Source organism: Mustela lutreola, chromosome 8, assembly GCF_030435805.1.
Source record: "Mustela lutreola isolate mMusLut2 chromosome 8, mMusLut2.pri, whole genome shotgun sequence".
NCBI classification, from domain to species: domain Eukaryota; kingdom Metazoa; phylum Chordata; class Mammalia; order Carnivora; family Mustelidae; genus Mustela; species Mustela lutreola.
The window spans coordinates 68,243,483-68,262,607 of NC_081297.1; the positions used below are offsets into that span (position 1 = coordinate 68,243,483).

Below are 19,125 nucleotides of genomic sequence, written 5' to 3' on the forward strand. Positions count from 1 at the left end.
TTCTCACTGTCTCAGCTGCATGATGCAGAAACACACCACGGGACCTAAATCTGATGATCAGGAATCCAGAGCCTCAATTGCTGGTTCCAGAACCATCTGCTGCACCTGCTAGAACTGCACCAGCAACATGGAAGCCTTGCCCCACTCCCCCCACCTTGCTCTCTGATTGGTGGGATCCAATATGCCTAGAACCCCAGCTGCAAAAGATCGTGGGAAATGTAGCTCTCAACTTTCCATCATTACAGAACTGGACTAACAGGAGTAGGAACAAATACCAAGCAGGCCAATCCACTCTGAAGTATATTAGCAATTGAGACTGTATTTGTCCCCAAAAGTGACTTTTGACGTGGCTTAAGTGACAATATATTCTTTGGTTTGTCTTTCCCTCTATAGTATTTTATTTTATATATATATATATTTTAAAGTAGGTTCCACGCCCAGCATGGAGCCCAGTGCAGAGCCCAGTGTGGGGCTTGAACTCACGACCCTGAGATCAAGACCTGAGCTGAGGTCAAGAGTTGGATACCCAAGCATGCCCCCCTGCAGTCTTTTAATCAGCATTTACCAAAGCTGTAAACCTTCCACTACTCAAGAACATGTACCTCGCTCCCTCTGCACTAGCGAGGTTCATCTGAATGGTCATGCAAGTCTGTTCTGTGTACATTTGGCCAGTGCTATTCCTAGTACAAGTTATGTCTTCCCAATCCACTGGTCTAAATCCACCTGGTTTTAGACATAGTTCAAGTCCTAACTTTTTAAGACCTTAGCTCGTTGCTCCAGGCCCCCTCTTTTCCCCCTTCCTTCCTGCCTGCTTGCCTCCTGACTTCTGTACATCCATATCCATGTATACTTCTGAAATCTTTCTGGATTTACTCTTTGTTCTGCCATATAGTTGGATCTCTATCATGCAGATATTTGTCTTTCTTGCTTAAATAGGGTACAAGTAATGTAAGCCTAGACAAGGTTCTCTGTGGATCTTCTTCTCTGATACATAACACCATGAAGAGTAGAGACTTACGTCTTTTATGTTGGTACTCTTGGTAAAATGTGCCAATCAGCATACTGAGATAATTCTTGCTTAAGAGTACCTCACCAGATTGTGGTAAAGGACCAAAGATGTTCTGTGCTGATTAAACTTTAATTTGTAACCCATTATAAATGTTGAAAGAGTGTAATTATGATTGAGCTAACATCAAGATCTTCACAAAGTGACCCTGTTAGGCCTTTTCATTAATTGTATTGTCTTATAATCACCTCTGTATTTCAGTGAAGGTGTCATTCTTTGCTTCTTGAACTCAACCTGCACTTCCTGCCAGTGCCGTTGACCATGATCTGCTTCACTGAGGAGTCTCAGCTCAGGCCCCATCTCCACCTGTTAGTCTCTTGTCTGCTAAGCAGGGTCACTGTCCAGAAGTAAAGTAAATTGAGTGTCAATTTACACAGAGCAGCATCTCGCAGAGCAGCAAACATTTGCAGTGATGGTATAGACCCGCGTTTACTATCTCCGCGTAACTCGGGATAGGAGATGGTATCTCGGGATAGGAGATGGTATCTTCTTAAGCGAAAAAATATCTGGGGCACCTGAGTGGCTCAGTTGTTAGGCGTCTGCCTTCAGCTCAGCTCATGATCCCAGGATCCTGTGATTGAGCCCTGCGTCGGGCTCTCTGCTCAGCGGGAAGCCTGCTTCCCACTCCCCTGATTGTGTTCTCTCTCTCGCTGTCTTTCTGTCAAGTAAATAAATAAAATATAGAAATATATATGTGTGTGTGTTAAAAGCTGTATGATTTCCATTTTTGTAAATGTATACCTGTTTTTTATTTGTACTCTTTTCATTTCACAGATATTTATTGAGTGCCTACTGTGCGCCAGGCACTGTATCTATGTGGGTAGAAAGGCCCTGGAAGGTCATCTATGTATACAGTGATCATCTCTGTGTGCTGACATAACAGGTAACTTTTTTTCCTGTTAATTTGTGCCCCCCTTCATTTGCAAAAATGTATTTTCTAATTTTTTCTGCAAAGCTTATATTATTTATTAATAAGGAACTAATATATGTGTATTTTTTTAATTCGACAGAGAAAAATCACAAGTAGGCAGAGAGGCAGGCAGAGAGAGAGAGAGGAGGAAGCAGGCTTCCCGCAGAGCAGAGAGCCCGACGCGGGGCTCGATCCCAAGACCCTGGGATCATGACCTGAGCCGAAGGCAGAGGCTTTAACCCACTGAGCCACCCAGGCGCCTCAGGAACTAATATGTTTTTACAAAACATTTTTGGGGACGCCTGGGTGGCTCAGTCTGTTAAGCTGCTGCCTCCGGCTCAGGTCATGATCCCAGGGTTCTGGGATCTAGTCCCGCATCGGGCTCTCTGCTCAGCAGGGAGCCTGCTTCTCTCTCTGCCTCTGCCTGCCTCTCTGCCTACTTGTGATCTCTCACTCTCTCTCTCTCTGACAAATAAATAAATAAATACAATCTTTTAAAAAAAAAAAAAATTTCTGTTCTACAAAATGCTTATAATCTAATTCTACATGAAGTAGGTTAAAAACAGTCTAAAATCCCAATATTTAAAAAAAAGAGAGAAAAGAGAAGAGGGAGCTAGAGATGGGGGAAGAAAAAGAAGGAAAGGATAATGAAGAAAAAAGGAGAGGAAATACATCAGAGTCTAGCAGTGGCCCAGTTTGGGGTGGTGGGATCTTTTTTACAATGTCTGTTCTAATGATTCTATGGTGAGTGTGTATTAGTTATAGAATAAGAAAAAAAAATTCTTTCTCAAGGACTGGTCTTAATGTGACTTTCCTATGAAGCTGCTTCAGATTCTTGAATTTGACTTTTTTCAAACTTTGAAATCCTTCATTATCGATCCTTAATAGATAGATGATAAATTGTACAGAGAGGAATTTCTAAGTGTGGCCTCAGTCTTGGTAAGAGGTGTCTAACTTTAACTTAACCCATTTTGCAGCTTTCATTTTCAAGAATGAGTTAGATTTCAGATAGGTTATCTCATAATAATAAAAATGTATTTTTAAAAAAGGAGATTAGGACACAGACAACACAGAGACAGCAGCAAGTCACGTGAGGACACAGAGAGAAGGCATAGCTATCCACAAGGCCTCTGAAGAGACAAAACTTGTTGACTCCTTGCTCTTGGACACCTAGCCTCCTGAACTGTGAAAAAAAATGTCCTGTTTAAGCCAAAGGAAAAAACACTTATTCTTTGTGATGAACTTAGTACTGGTATTTGCCTAATACTGACATAATTTTAGTGGCGAGGATGTCCTCTGGTTCTTTTTATGCTTTTGCCTTTTTGCCATTTATTTAAATTACTATAGAACTTGTACACACACATATATATTGATACAAAAGTTTAAATTCAAACAGTGGATTCCAGATCTATGATTAGTCTACTTTTCCTCTCCTCAGAAAATTTTTGTCTCGTGTCCTATTTCCTACCCGTCTGTAGAGAGGAAAGGACACAGCCCAAACCGCAAACACGATCCACTGAATCCCACCAGCCCTGTAGGATCACTTCAGACTCCGAGGAAGCTGTACGGGAGAGAGCCCGTGTGGCAAGACTGCTGGGCATTACCCAGTCGAGCCCATCTGGGCAGCTTTCATTAAGGTGACCAACATGTAAGAGTGCGTGTTAGCACACTGCAGCTTGGGTCAAGTAAAGCCAGGTCGTAAACACTGCTGCTGTGGGAAGGCACTGAGAACAATTAGTGATGGCCGGGTTGCTAGCCTTGACCAGCCTCCTGCCTAGAACAATCAGCCCTGAGCCACCAGGTGTGCCTTTGCCCAGGAGACGCGAGGCTCGTCTCTCTCTGCCCTGGCTTCCTGCTGTCCAGGAGAGGGCCTGCCCGGTAGGAAGGTGAGTCTCCCAGAACCTGAGGTATTAGGAAGTACTTCCTTTCTTACTTGCTTGCTTTCTTGCTTCCGTCCGTCCTCCCTCTCTCTCTCTCTTTCCCTTCTTTCCTTCCCCCTCCCCCTCTCCCTTCCTCTTTCTTCCTTCTTTCCCTTTCCTTCTCTCTCTCTTTTTTCTTTTCTCTTTCTCTCCTCTCTTCTCTTCTCTTTTCTTTCTTCCCATCTTCCCCAGTGGGCAGTGAGAATGTCTTCATGAGCAGGGGACAGAGTTGCCCCCTCTCTCTGAGGGTGTGTCGGGAGCTCTAGGCCCTCACTTCAGGGTCCATTTACCCTGGCCCCAGATGGCAGGGGTCATCTCTAGCACACTTAGGGCTGCAGGCTTCAAATGCGCTGTAATTGGCTTTGTCTCCAGGATTTCCCACCCGTACTTGGGTTCTAGGGTTTTCCCCATCCCCTCATTTGAAAGTCCAGAGTCCAGAGGACAAGCACAGGGGGAGGACACGAACAGAGGTCTCCGGCACTGGCGGAATCTCCCTGTTGGAAGTTGTAAAGGATCCTGGAAGCAGGGAGATTTCGTGCTAGATAGGAGTCTGTATGAACAAAAAGGAGTACAGTATGGCCTGGTTGTGGGAAAGAGAGGAAGAAAGTTGTTTTTTTTTGTTTTTTTTTTTTTTTTTAAGATTTTATTTATTTATTTGACAGACAGAGATCACAAGTAGGCAGAGAAACAGGCAGAGGGAGAGGAGGAAGCAGGCTCCCTGCTGAGCAGAGAACCCGATGCGGGGCTCGATCCCAGGACCCTGGGATCATGACCCAAGCCGAAGGCAGAGGCTCTAACCCACTGAGCCACCCAGGCACCCCAAGAGAGGAAGAAAGTTTAAAAAATTATCACTGTAAGGTATGGCCTATGGGTCTGGCCTATCCATGAGCACAGTGCTTCTTGGGATATACTAGGGTGCTTAGCTGGGCACATCAGAGTTTCTTTTTGTTTGTTTGTTTGTTTTTTAAAGATTTTATTTATTCATTTGACAGAGAGAGAGAGAGCTCACAAGTAGTCAGAGAGGCAGGCAGAGACAGAGAGAGAGGGGGAAGCAGGCTCCCCGCTGAGCAGAGAGCCCAATACGGGACTCGATTCCAGGACCCTGAGACCATGACCTGAGCCGAAGGCAGAGGCTTAACCCACTGAGCCACTCAGGCGCCCCCACATCAGAGTTTGGACTCTTCACTAGGCTGTAGGCAGCTTATGGAATTCAGGATCAGACAAAGTACCATTCAAAGGGGTTTGCCATGGGGAAGTGAAAGAAGAACAAACTTACTGGCGTTCTGCCTCATTCCACGGCCCCTATGCCCTCACTGAGATGACCCCTTGGGGGCTCCTCCTCCTACACAGGCCCTGCTTTTCAAGTTGTGTCTAGCTCGTCTTGGTGGCCACCTGTTTCTTAATTTGTGATGCTTTGAGTCCGAACCTCTTCCCCCCTTATATACCATGGAAATGTATGTCCCTGTCATCCACGTGGGAGAGACTGTGAACTCTGCAAGTCTTCCTTTCTGGAGAGGAAATATAGTTTTAGGTGGATTAACCTAAATCCCCCGAGTATGAGTTTTTAATTCCGTAATTCCCTGACGCAGAGTGATTTCACTGAAGAGATTGATTTAATCTTTTGCAGTTGATGGATAAAGTGTTTGCTAAATTTCAAACCACAGATTTGTCCTTTGCTGCTTGACCCCCCCAGGTTGCATCGTTGACCCCGCATGATGCCATTTATTGGGGATCCGCATTTTTTATTAAACTGGGCTTGCTAAATCTGAGGTGCTTTTGTGTCTGTGTAGTCTGTACCCACTCTGTGTGTGTCCTGGGATCAGGTGCATTAAAATAACGGCATCACTTTCATTTTAAATGCACTGTTCCATTAAAGGCATCTGTATTGGCCACTGTTGATGGGGTATTCCTGTTAACGTGCACACGAAGAGGATGGGACAGGACTCCTTTTGTAGTTAAAATGGAGAGAGATTTATGACAGGCATAAAATTTAGAAAGGAGCTTCCAGGGTAGCCTGGGTGGCTCAGTCGTTAAGTATCTCCCTTCGGCTCAGGTCATGATCCCAGGGTCCTGGGATCGAGCCCTACATCGGGCTCCCTGCCCAGTAGGAAGCCTACATTCCCTCTCCTACTTCCTCTAAATAAATAAAATTTAAAAAAAAAAAGAGAGAGATAAGCCTCCATAACTTGATATACAAAGACGGCCTTAATGCATTGGATGGCAAATTGGGCAAGTTATCAGGAAGTTAACTCTGTTAACTTTGTTTACTTGTAATGGTTTATCTTTCATTGGTGGTGATAGTCGCATCTTTAAGTAGTTTTTGTTGTGTTCTTTTCTAGGTCTGTCAAGCTTATATTTTTGCTGCTATCCGTTTTTAATACACTCAGAACAGAACTTGGACGAATTTTTTTTTTTTTGACTCCGGATACTTTGTAAACATGATGCATTTCAAAAGTGGACTCGAATTAACGGAGTTGCAGAACATGACAGTGCCCGAGGACGATAACATTAGCAACGATTCCAATGATTTCACTGAAGTAGAAAATGGTCAAATAAATAGGTAAGTATTTTTGCGCTAACACTTTCAAGTCCATGAAAGAAATGTCTCTCAAATATTATTCTGATTTTCGGTTATTCTCCTGAATTATTCATTACTAAAGTTATGCTCCATTTGAAGACGTAATTTGAATTTCTTATGTGACATCTGTGGGGCCCGGTCTGCAATAGCAGAGGAAGCAAATAGGAAAGTAATTTATTCATCCTTTCAAATCTTTCAATCGAGTCTAATAAAAATATATAAATTCAATGGACCCCAACCAGCCCTAACTTTTCAAAAGCTCTGTGCTTGTGAATCGGACTGACTGCTGGAACTTCGCTGCTGAATGTGTACATGAGCAGGCATCATCTGCCCTCACCTACATTGTCACCCACCAACAGTCAACACCCCCTTTGCCAATGATCCCATTTCAAAACTACAAATACAGCCTTATAATCATCATTTATAACACAGATTTTAAATAGTAATCACCACAGTTGGGGCCCAGTAGCTCTCTTGAGAAACTGTAGTAGAGACTTAGTACATGAAACAGAAAGAAAAGATAGCATGAGTGGGAGGAGACAGGTGGGAGGCAGGTGGGAAAAGTGTGCCGGTGAAGCTCTTGGCCCCAGCTGTGACCTCAGCAGGTCCTTGCAACACTTGGGTCCTGTGTTTCTTAGTTAGAAGAGTAGGGCCAATAACTTTTTTTTTTTTTTTTTTAAGTGATCTGGGGCATTCTCTGACATGTGGATTTTGTAGCCAGACATAGGGGTCATTTCACAGGAAGTTCTCCCGGTTGGGACTTGGTGATGTGGTTTGTGGAAAGCATGTAGCCTTCTAAAAGGCCAGGGGAAGAGAGTGGAGTAGATAGCAGTAGATACCACCGCTTAGGAGAACAGCAACAATGTACACATTTGGGGCTGGTCAGAAGGAAATTGGGAAACATATGTCAGCTAACCAGATACCTTTGTGGAAATTATTTCTGCAAGTCTGCTCTCCTTTCTGCTGTGGTGTGCAGTTGGAAGTCCAGCAGAGGACTCGGGGCCATCATTCATGAACTCAGGTTCCAGCCCTGCCTCTTCTCCTCCCTCTTCCCTTCCTTAAATGTTCTTAGAGGTGAAGTGTGCCACCCAGACAGCTCCTCATTATCATCCATTCACTGTGTTGGGATATGTCTTATGGTCGGATCCAAAATATGCTTCTTGCACCCTTTCTGAGTAATTATCAATAGTAAATTCCATTTCTTGAATGTCAGGTGTTTTTACATTTATTGACATTTTTTCCTTATGACTTGCAAAGCTTTCTTATGCAAATAAGGAAAATTTAAAAATGCATTTTACAAATAAGGAAACTGAGGCTCAGAAATGAAATGACTTGCCCAAGGGTACACACAGGTCTGTCAGAAATGCCTGTCTGTCTGCTCTATTCTGCTGCCTCCAACTATAATCCTGGGACATGGATGAAAAAAAAGAGTCTTTACCAATTTTATTAAAATACCAGTGCTGTCTTAAGCTCTGTACACCCAGACTGTTCTACAGTCACTGCTGACCTCCACCTAACAGGGGATGGGAGTCTAACCATTTCACAAGTAGGACATTTTGGTTGTATAATAGAGCTTCATTCCTGAAGCAGTGCAAACCTTTAAGGACCTTAAAATGAGTCATTATACTATTCCGTTCAGAATCTGAACTTGATCTTTAAAAGTTGTACTTACTAAATTAAGAATGGTAGGCTTTTGAAGAGATTACAGCTTGTAATAGCTGGAAGCACCCATTCTTGCCTGTGGCTTGGGCACCTTGCCTGGGTGATCTCACTTCCTCCCAGACTGTGACTAAGGCAGTAAGTGGGGACAGCGGGAGCGCTGGCGGGTGTTGACCACTTGCTTTGTGGAATCGGGTTTTGCTCCTGCAAATACAGTGTGATGCAGCTCTTTGCCTGACACAGTTCATGAATCTTGCTTCCTTTCTGGCTCTAGGACAATTCAAATTAAAAACAGCATGTGACAACATGAAGCCAAAACAGGCAAATGGAAAAGACCAAAAAAAAGACCCCCATCATGGTTCATGCAGAAGCTACACCTAAATACCTCTCCCTCTTCTTGTAGCTTTTTCACATAGGGGCGAGGGAAGCAGGCTCAATTATGGGACTCTAGGAGGAGCCCTCTGCCAGAGCAGTGAACTTTTAGTATATGTGCTGCCGAAGCGAGCACCAGAGCAGTGAACTTTTAGATCACAGTGTCTCTTTTTAGGAAGCCAGAGGGACTGTTGAAAGCAAATATTGATCTTTGCTTACCCGGCATGTAGCTGATAGCTTTGCCCGGAAACTCCCCACTAGGATACTCTCAGAATCATCTTTTTAAGTTTAGTTAAAAATAGAGTAGAGCCGTGTGGGTATTAGGACTCCTACCCTTATTCCAGTTCAGTTGTTTTACTTCATGCCCTAATTTTGGGGTTGTAGTCATGGAAATCTATACTTGAAACAGGAAAACCTTTCAAAATGTCCACTAGGCCTGCACTGCTGACATTTTAACGTGCACGCAAAATGCCTGGAAACCTTGTGAAAATGCAGATTCTGGTTTGGGAGGTCTGGGACGGGGCCTGAGATTCTGATTTCCAGCCAGCTCCTAGGTGATGCCCATATAGTCGCTCCGGGCACCACACTTCAGAGTAGCAAGCTCTAGGCTCTTTTTCTAGATATGAGCTTCTTGGCAGAAAGAGACATCTTAATCATCTTTATATCTCTTATACCTTGTAATGATATGACAAGAGTGCCTGGGACAGGATGGATGTTACAAAATATTTGTTAAATGAGAAAAAGAGACACACACACACACACACACACACACGGAACCATTAGTGCATGGTTTAGACTTGGATTTGAATTGAACCCTAGCTTGATCACTTCTGTGATCTCGTGCTTTGAGCCTTAGTCCCATCCCTGTGAGACAGGGATAATAATAATAATTGACTTCATGGGATTGTTGGGGAATAGTAAATGCAATACTCATCTGCTGTTTGTAGGTTAAGAATTCAGGCTCTGCCTCCAGCCAGCTCAGGTTCAAATTCTGGCTCAGCAGTTTAGTTTTTAACAATGTAACTTTGGTCACGTTACTTAATTTCTTTAAAATGGAGCTAATAATAGTACATGGTATACCACGTGTAAGTATTGTGAAAAGAGATGATAAAATCCATGTAAAGTACTCGACAGAGTGTCTGGCAATAGTAACCCTTTTAGTAAAAAAGTAGAAAAGTCTCTATCAATTATAGGGCAACCCTCTTTCTTTGGGAAGCACTTCTCTGCTCTCCACCCCAAGGAATAACAATATCAATTTAGCTTTCGGATGGTTGCTGGTTATTGTTACTTTAAAGCAGCTGAAATATTAAAGTTGTTGAAACATTAGTAGATTATCCTAGCTGTATCCATGCAAATATTCATGTATGTTGTCTACTGTTGTTCTCATCTCTGCAGAGGTAGTGCTGTTATGACCCCAGAAGCATCTAACAAAATTTGAGAGACTTTCAATTAAAATTTTTCTTGAAAGGATCTGGGGCATTTTTTTTTTTTAATTCAAGTATAGTTAGCATACAATGTTATATTAATTTCAGGCATGCAATATAGTGATTCAGCAGTTCCATACATTACTCAGTGCTCATCAAGATAAGTGTACTCTGAATCCCCTTCACCTATTTCCTCCATCCCTCCAGCCCTGCCTACTCTGATAACCATCAGTTGGTTCTCTATATTTAAGATTCTGTTTTTTGTCTCTTTATTCCTTTATTCACTTGTTTTGTTTCTTAAATTCTACATATGAATAAAATCGTACAGTATTTGTCTTTCTCTGACTGACATTGTACTTGGCATAATACACCCTAGGTCCACCATGTTATTGCAAATGACAAGTTCATTCTTTTTTGTGGCTGAGTAATATTCCATTGTATGTATGTACCTTGTCTTCTTTATCCATTCACCTGTGTATGGACGCTTGGGCTCCTTCTGTAATTTGGCCATTGCAAATAATGCTGCAATAAACATAGGGGTGCATGTATCTTTTCACATTAGTGTTTTCGTTACTCTTTGGGTAAATACCAAGTAGTAGGATTACTGGATCATATGGTAATCTTATTTTTAATTTTTTGAGGGACCTCTAGACTGTTTTCCAGAGTAGCTGCATCAGTTTGCATTCCTATCAATAGTGCACAAGAGTTCCTTTACCCCTACATCTTCACCAGCACTTACTGTTTCTTGTGTTTTTGATGTTAGTTATTCTGACAGGTGTGAAGTGGTATCTGATTGTGGTTTAGATTTGCATTTCCCTGACGATGAGTGATGTTGAGCACCTTTTCACATATCTGTTGGCCACCTGAATCAGTCTTCTCTTCAAATGCCTTCCATTTCTTTCATTCTTTCATGTTTTCCAATCTCCTTGTTACGGCTTCTTTCCTCTTATTCTCTTTTCCTTTTTAGTAGAGTGTTAGGATTTCAGGGAAAGAATGAACAAAGGTCATTCAAGTTCAAGCACTCGTGTCTTTTGTGTTATGAATCCTCAAATGAAACACTGTAATCTAGTAAGAACCTGATTGGTAGAGATTACAATAGGAAGATTATTCTCCTATCATACAACCCATCCTTAACTGGATTGTTGTTGTTGATTTATTTTTGGTTTTAAATAACTGTTCTATATTTCTCGCCTCCTTTCACACTATCTCAGCGTAACGCCTACATCCTTTCCAAGGCTTTGTCTGTTGAAGGTCATCACGACAGCCACTGTAGGTTTTGTTTTGTTTTGTGCACAGAACAATTGGCTACCTAAGAGTTGGTTGAATTCTGCTTCGTAGGTACAGACTGACCTGAAACTCTTTTTTAATAACACTTTTATAATTTAAGACCACATGTCAAAGGCACCCTTGCCCACAGCCCATTTTTTTAGTCAATAAAGAGAAATTTTATTTCAATTTCTTTGCCAGAGGTCAATGCTTTTTAGCATGGAATTGCACCTTTTAAATGGTGAGATAATGGAAACTTGTAATAAGTCGCACAACCTAGTTATTTTGAATGGACTTTTCACAAAAGACGTTGGTCTTATTTGTTAAAAAAAAAAAAAAGTTTATGGAAATGCAAAGCAGAGATACAAAGACTAAGAGAAGGAAAATTTGGAACAACATAAAGAGAATAAAGATGCTTTCTTTAAGGACTTCATTCTTACTGAGCTAGATTTCCTTGCAGCCTAAGCGACTCCATACTTCTTAAAAAGAAGATGCATATTCAAGTTAATAGGGTCCTCTGAGTTGCGGGTGCATGGGCAGGGACATATAGGAAGAAGAGGGAGTGCGGGCATCACATAACCACTCAGGATGCAAAATGACTTTGTGACGCAGAAAAATAGTAAATAGGTCAGAGTCCGAAAACTCCATTTAAGGCGGGAGCATAAGAAGACCATGGAAGATGAAGGCTTTGAACTGGCAGGATGCCCCTGGCTGAGAGCAGGATGGAGGGTCTCCTGAGAAGGGGGAGTGGATTCCTACTATAGCTGGTCCTTGAACAACACGGCCTTGAACTGCACAAGTCCAGTTTTTTGTTTTTTTTTTTTTTGAAGTAAATACAGGACAGTACTGTAAATGTATTTTATCTTCCTCGTGACTTTTTTTTTTAAGATTTTATTTATTTATTTGACTGGCAGAGATCACAAGTAGGCAGAGAGAGAGAGAGGAGGAAGCAGGCTCCCCACTGAGCAGAGAGCTAGATGCCGGGCTTGATCCCAGGACTCCGGGATCATGACCTGAGCCAAAGACAGAAGCTTTAACCCACTGAGCCACCCAGGTGTCCCCCTCGTGACTTTCTTAATAACATTTTCTTTTCTCTAGCTTGCTTTACTGTAAGAAAACAGTATGTAATACATATAACACATTAAAATATGTGTGCATCCACCCTTGGCATTACTGGAAAGGCTCTGGGCAGCAGTAGGCTGGTAGTAGTCAAGGTCTGGGGTGAAGCGCAGAATATCCTGGCCTGGCTTGTCTCATCCTCACCAAAACGAAGATCATTTTGCAGAGCAGTGGGAGCTAACATTGGGACGTTGAGACAACCTTAAGTTAAGCAGTACTTGAAATTGCAGGGTAAGGGATCCCTACTTGAAACTTTGTCCGTGGGGGAGCCAGTGAAGATTTAGGGGAAAACCGATTAAGCCAGGCTGCAGAAAGCACCCCAGAAGAGGCAGAATCACAGAGGCATTTGACACACTGTGTTTTTTAATTTGCTTTTTAATGGTTACTTATTACCACAGCTCTGCAAGTCACGTTCATTATTCTCATCCTGCAGAAATTCTGCAGGAAAACCCTGGCAATCACGCGGAGACTTTATTCTTTATCCCTTTCCATGGTACAATGTTTGACCCTAGTAAATGCCCCCGGGGTCACAGTGCCTGCGTCCCATTCTTCTCTGCCCACCAGTCCTCCGCCATGGACTCTGAAACACGCAGCCGGGCTGGGAACGTAGATCTGCCCTAACAGGCAGGGTATTGGTGTTCTGTTTAGTTTCTTTGAACACGTTTTCTCTTGATTTAAAATAATGGAAATGCTTTTTGCAAAACAAGTCCCTCCACAAGAAGGGCAAATGGGGAACATTGTGGATAAAAATGTGGTCGGACTTCAGTTGGCTGTTAAAGTTATCCTGATTAAATACAGTCTTTTTTTATTTAATAGCAACACTAAATTCAAGTCCTTTTCATCCTGGCAAGTCCAGCGCCCACATTTTTTAGGGGGCTGTCTGTGCGAAAAGGAAGACAGCTTTTCCTTGCCCCTCTTTGGCCAGATCTGTAAACCTCAATTCTGTGTAAAGATTTAAAATAAGGGCAGAGCACCTGGGTGACTCAGTTGGTTAAGCGCCCAAATTTGGTGTCCTGGGATGGAACCCTGTGCTGGGCTCTGTGCTCAGCGGGGAGTCCGCTTGACCTTCTCCCTCTCATTCTGCCCCTCCCCACTCATTCTCTCTCTTTTTCAAATAAATACATAAAATCGTAAACAAATGTTAAAGGCAAAAGAAGGGTCACACCAATCATTAATAGCAACAGCAACACTATACCACTGCCAGGTTGGTCTCCAAAGATACTGGTTTCCCTAGGTCATTCTCTTGCTAAGAACCTGCAGTAGTATTTCTCAGGCCTCTGCCTTTAAGTTCCCTCTGGCTGATCCCACCAATATCAGAGGCTTTTCCTTTTCTGGATTCCTCATCTCTACTCCCTTTTGCACAGCCAGACCTCCCTGCTGTGGTTTTAGCTGGCACAGTCTCTCCTGCATTTCCGGGGACCGAGGTTGCCTTCTACTCCGTTTCACCCTCTTGCTGGACAGGTGGCAGGCACAGGCAGATGCCGACGGGGTAAGCCGCAGATCGCGCGGCTTATATGAGGTGATGGCCCCAGGGCAAGTTCGGAGTATGTATACCACCTGTCTTTAGCTTATCCTGGCAAAAGAAGGCGAACTTGGAGAAGTAAAGCCAGTGAGAAGCCAGACCCCTTGATGAAAGATGAAAAAGGTAGCTAAATTAAACCAACTTTGATGAGATGTATCTTTTATTTAAAAACGTCTTATTGTGAAATACAGCATCATTCAGAACACCATATGAAAATGTAACGTACAGTTTAAAGATATCTGCTTCTTTAAAATAGTCCAATTCAAGTGGCTTTACATTTATTAGTGAAAAATTCACTGTGACTAGTTCTTCCCAAAACTGGGCAATTAAATTTTCAAAGGAATGACTGAAAAGCATCCCTAATGTATCTTACTAATCCATACAGCGGTTTACCTGTGGACTCTTCTTTGACAATAACACCTGTTTTGTTAGTGGAGATTTCTTTTAAAGATTTATTTATTTATTTGAGAGAGAGAGAGAGCACAGCAGGCTAGGGGAGGGGCAGAGGGAGAGGGAGCAGCAGACTCCACGTTGAGCAGGGAGCCCTACAAGGAGCTCAATGAGGGTCTTAATCCCAGGGTCCTGGGATCATGGCCTGAGCTGAAGGCAGACGCTTAACTGATTGAGCCACCCAGGCACCCTGGGATTTTTTTTTTTTAACTAGGCTCCACACCCAATGTGGAAGTCAATGCAGAGGAGATCAAGAGTTGGACACTCAACCAACTGAACCACGCAGGTGCCATGGGAATTTTTTTTTTTTTAGTTTGTGTTTTTTTTGTTTTGTTTTGTTTTTTTAGATTTTATTTATTTATTTGACAGAGAGAGTACAAGCAGGGGGGAGCAGCAGAGGGAGAGAGAAAAGCAGGCTCCCCACTGAGCAGGGAGCCCAACATGGGGCTCAATCCCAAGACGGAACCCAGGATCATGACCGGAGCCGAAGGCAGATGCTTAACCAACTGAGCCACCCAGGCACATCCCCCCTTCCTTTTTTTTTTTTTTTTAATTGAAGTTTTTTGTTTTTAAAGATTTTAGGAATTTTTTTTAATTGGGAATTTAGCCCATAACCGTCTCCTATTAATCGTTAATACATTTGATGGTTCTTTGAGGCTTCTGGATTCCAACTTCTGTGTCTGTATCTACTTTACGCAGCCTTTCTGACTCTTTCCCATCCCAACCTCGGTCCCACCTCCTCCATGCAGAGGAGTGACTAACATTTAGTGCTGTTACTCTGTGCCTGGAGCTGTACCGATGCTTTACACGTGGTCTCTTCTTTAATTCTCCCAGTAATGCTACGAGATAATATAAATAGTGTTACTCCCATTTCACAGATGAGAAGTCCGAGACAGGATGCCTTGTGCCTCAGAGCTAGTGAGGATTTGAGCTCAAGTTCTAAATGCCACACTTTCTTAAAGCCCTATAGCTCTGCCCCTCATCATGGACTACATGCTCTGCCTTCCCCCACCATGATCTCCCAGCCTGAATTCCTATAGCCTCGTGTTGGCCTGGTGTCAGCATCACTTACTACCCATCCCCGTGCCTCCCTCATCACCTGGCCTGCTGGCTTGCAGATAGCAGTTGCTGAAGGAAGGTCTGATGGGGAAAGAGTTATTTTCTTTTTTGCAGCAGAGAGGGAATGCTTTATTTACTAAGTTTGCATGCCAGGAATGTGAGCTCAGAAGGAGGCCTGTTTCCAGGATTCTTTTAAATGCCCCCTTTATAGTATCCTTGACATTATCGAATTGTCGGTGAGAGAAAATTCTATGTAAAAGTTAACTTCCATTGCATTTAGTGTTTTAATCCATCAGTATTGAAATGATTTGAGATTATTCTTTTTGATTTATGATGGTTGACTTTCATCTGTAGATGAGCACCTGCTATTAGCAATGGTTTCTACTAAGTAGAGTGAGGATTAGAAAAACAAAGTATCTGTCCCTTGGAGCGCTTGGAGTTTATTTGGTAAAACGAAAGTGGAGACAGTGAATTCTGGCAAAAAAAAAAGGCAAAACAAAACAGAAAGGTGGTTGAATCGGGCTGTAAATGCTTAAGGAACTGACTGATAACTTTTCATGTGTGATGTTTTGATAAGTAATAATGTGAAGCTTCAATCATTATCGTGAAGTTAAATTATTATACATGTCTTTACAGCAAGTTTATTTCTGACCGCGAGAGTAGAAGAAGTCTCACTAACAGCCATTTGGAAAAAAAGAAATGTGATGAATATGTAAGTGTCATTATACTAAAGGATGCTTGTTTGTTTTAATCACATAAAATGGGACAGATGTTTTTAATTCATGTAGCATAATACCAGAAGTATAGCTACGTATATTCCCCAGGGTATCCTGTGTATCTTCTGCTGAAACCCATTTTAAAAAATAACTAGACCACTAAGGAAATATTTCTTGAATTTTATTGCCACACCGACTCCTAATAGCACTCTAAAGACTTTGGCATGATGAACTTTCCTGGGGACTGATTTGCTTATGTTTGTTTGTCTCTTTGTTTAGATTCCAGGAACAACCTCCTTGGGCATGTCTGTGTTTAACCTCAGCAACGCCATTATGGGCAGTGGGATTTTGGGACTCGCCTTTGCCCTGGCAAACACCGGAATCCTACTTTTTCTGTGAGTGTTGACATTGCTGTACTTACCGTGTTAAAACTGTATTTTCTGTATGTTTCTGCTCATCTATAGAAGAAATTGGAAATTTTTCTAAATAGTTTTACTCTTAATATTTTTACTAACTCGGTTAAAGTTATGAGTACATACTTTTACATTGTTTATTGGAATGATTTTCCAAGTTGCACCTTATGTTTATGAGGAAGGGGAAAGAGAAAACCTTTTTAATCCACCAAAACACCAAAATGAACCTTTATAAAAAGGATTTAAAAATTTCAAAACAAGATTTTTGGTATTTTTGGATTCTCTGTCACTTTAAATCTCAGCTAAAAGGTCAAAATATTTGGAGGTGTCTAATCCAACCACTCACCACTTTGGTATTTGGATTGCAATGGAACATGTACTATATCCAAAGGTAATCTCAAATTTGTTTGTAATAAATAGCCAAGAAGCACAGATGAGAAATTAGCATGTACTTTTCCTCTGAGAGTTAGTTAAAAGAAAATAGGCAATTTTGTTTTCAGATAACTTTTCCTCTCACTGTTAAATGGGACTTTCTGCAGATGTACAGAGGGCTTGTTTTCAGTTGGAACAACAAGCAAACAGATCATAGAATTTATACCCAACCTGATTCCTCTCTCAAACCTGTAGGGAATATCAGCGGTGTTTTGCCTGAAGAGGCAAGGAGGAAATTCTCTTCTCCAGCCTTCTCCCCACCACAGACTCCACTCAATGTTCCTCATTGGCCTCACTCACTGGATCGTTGAGATGGGAGCATTATTTCCTTGGAAGCAGTGACCAGAATGGCTAGTACTCCTACAAATTGTGTATATTCCTTTAGACTTAGAAAATTGTTAAAAAAAAAAAAAAAAAAGAAAAGAAGAAGAAGAAGAAGAAGAAAAAAAAAAGAAAACTGTGATGAAAGTACACTGTTGCCCATTCCATTACCCAGGGATCAATGATGTCCATCCATGCTGGGCCATTTTGGTCAGTCGCACTAGGGATTAACATTCTTCCTCTTACGTGTAAATGCACTAGACAGGTCTTTCCAAGAAATAAAACTCTGTTTAGGACAGTGAATTCAAGACTTTTTTTCCTTATTGTCCACCCAACTCTGTAAACCCAACGGCAGCCTCTTCTCTCTATTGTGCTGGTGGATCATTTTGTGTGGTCTTTCTGTTTACGTATATCTTGAGCCAGGTGCCGGGTTTTAGGGTGAAAGGATGGCATTGGACACAATATTTCTATGGTGACTTTTTTGGAATGTGTGGAACTCTGACCCTCTGAGGATACCACAGGGTCGCTGCACTTGTGACTTTCAGAGCAGTGACTGGAGACACCGACTGGTAGTCCCAATTCCTCTTCTGAATGGCTCTGTAGTCTTAAGCAAGTTACTTAGCCACTCTGAGCTGCCGTTGCCTACTCTGTAAAATAAGGCAACTATACTAGAAAAATCTCAGAACTGTGCCAACCTCTGAAAACCGATGATTCTGTGACTATTTTCAGTTATTCTTAAGCTGGAAAAATGTTCGGTTCGGAAATGTGCTTTACACTGATGTATTTATGTTTATTATCACAGTATTAGTTAGTTCTATGTTAAGTAGTTGAAGAGTCAATTCTTTGATGATGGTAACCACAGTAACTCTTGTGGCTCTTACTTTGTACCAGGTACTATTCTAAGCCTTTATGCTGAATCCTTGCAAGTCTCTGAGATAGGTACTAGTGTTAGTTCCTGCCTTCACAGGTAAGGGAACTGAGGCAGAGGGAACAGACTTTTATTTTGAATTCTCTCTTTGTCACCATTCTGGGAACCCCCTTCTCTGGGAATCCCCTTCCCCTCTCTTCTCTCCTAGATCCCCTATTTCTCCCGTATTCCATTTCTTCCTTTTTCTGGATTGACTTCCTTGCTTTTGTTGCTGAGAAAGGATGAACAGAAATAACTTTTTCCGAGGGCTTCATGTCTGCAAAATGTTTTTATCTTACCTGCATCCTGGGTTGGCAGTTTGGCTGGATAAAGAACTCTTTATTGGCAATAATTTTCCTTCAGAATTTTGAAGGTATTGCTTCATCGCTCTCTAGGTTCTTCTGTTGTGAAGTCCCATATCCTCCTGATTCCTGATTTCTTTTATATAGCCAGGGTTTTGGGTTTTTGTTCTGTTTTGTTTCTGGAAATTTGTTGAATCTCTTTGTCCCGCATGTTCTTCAGTTTTATAGTGATGTGTCTTGACATGGCCCTAATCATCCACTGTGTCAGGCTGCCGATACCTCCTTTTCTTTTAAAAGGTAATAGTCTTCAGTTTGGGGATATTTTCATACACATTATTGTGTCAATGAATTCCTTCCTCTTTTTACCTTTTCTCTGTTTCTGGAACTGCTCCCCAGATTCTGGAACTTCTGGACTTGTCCTCCCAGTTTTATTCTTTATTTTCATTTCTATAATTTTTCACAGTAGTTTCTGGGACATGTCCTGAATTTCCCTCAGCTCTTTACTGAATCCTTTATTTCTGTTATCATTATTATTATTTTTTTTTTACAGGAGCTTTTAAAAATTCTTGGAATGTTCCCTTCTTATATTATTTTGTTTTATGATTTCAGTGTTTTCACTAAGGATTCTAGTGATAGTTTTTCTCTGTTCTGGGAAATTTCAAGCATAAAGTGGGAAGAAGAGTATCAAAG

General features: G+C 41.9%; 1 protein-coding gene across 1 annotated transcript in view; it reads left to right on the forward strand.

Annotated features, from left to right (window-relative positions):
- The window catches only part of SLC38A1 (solute carrier family 38 member 1), a 65,083-nt gene that overhangs the window by 13,399 nt on the left and 32,559 nt on the right, over positions 1 to 19,125 (forward strand). The window contains exons 2-5 of the mRNA XM_059185569.1: positions 1,841 to 1,949; positions 6,235 to 6,455; positions 15,981 to 16,056; positions 16,340 to 16,455. Of these exons, the coding sequence (XP_059041552.1) occupies positions 6,334 to 6,455; positions 15,981 to 16,056; positions 16,340 to 16,455 (314 nt within the window). The 5' untranslated portion in view covers positions 1,841 to 1,949; positions 6,235 to 6,333. The remainder of the gene's footprint in view (positions 1 to 1,840; positions 1,950 to 6,234; positions 6,456 to 15,980; positions 16,057 to 16,339; positions 16,456 to 19,125) is intronic.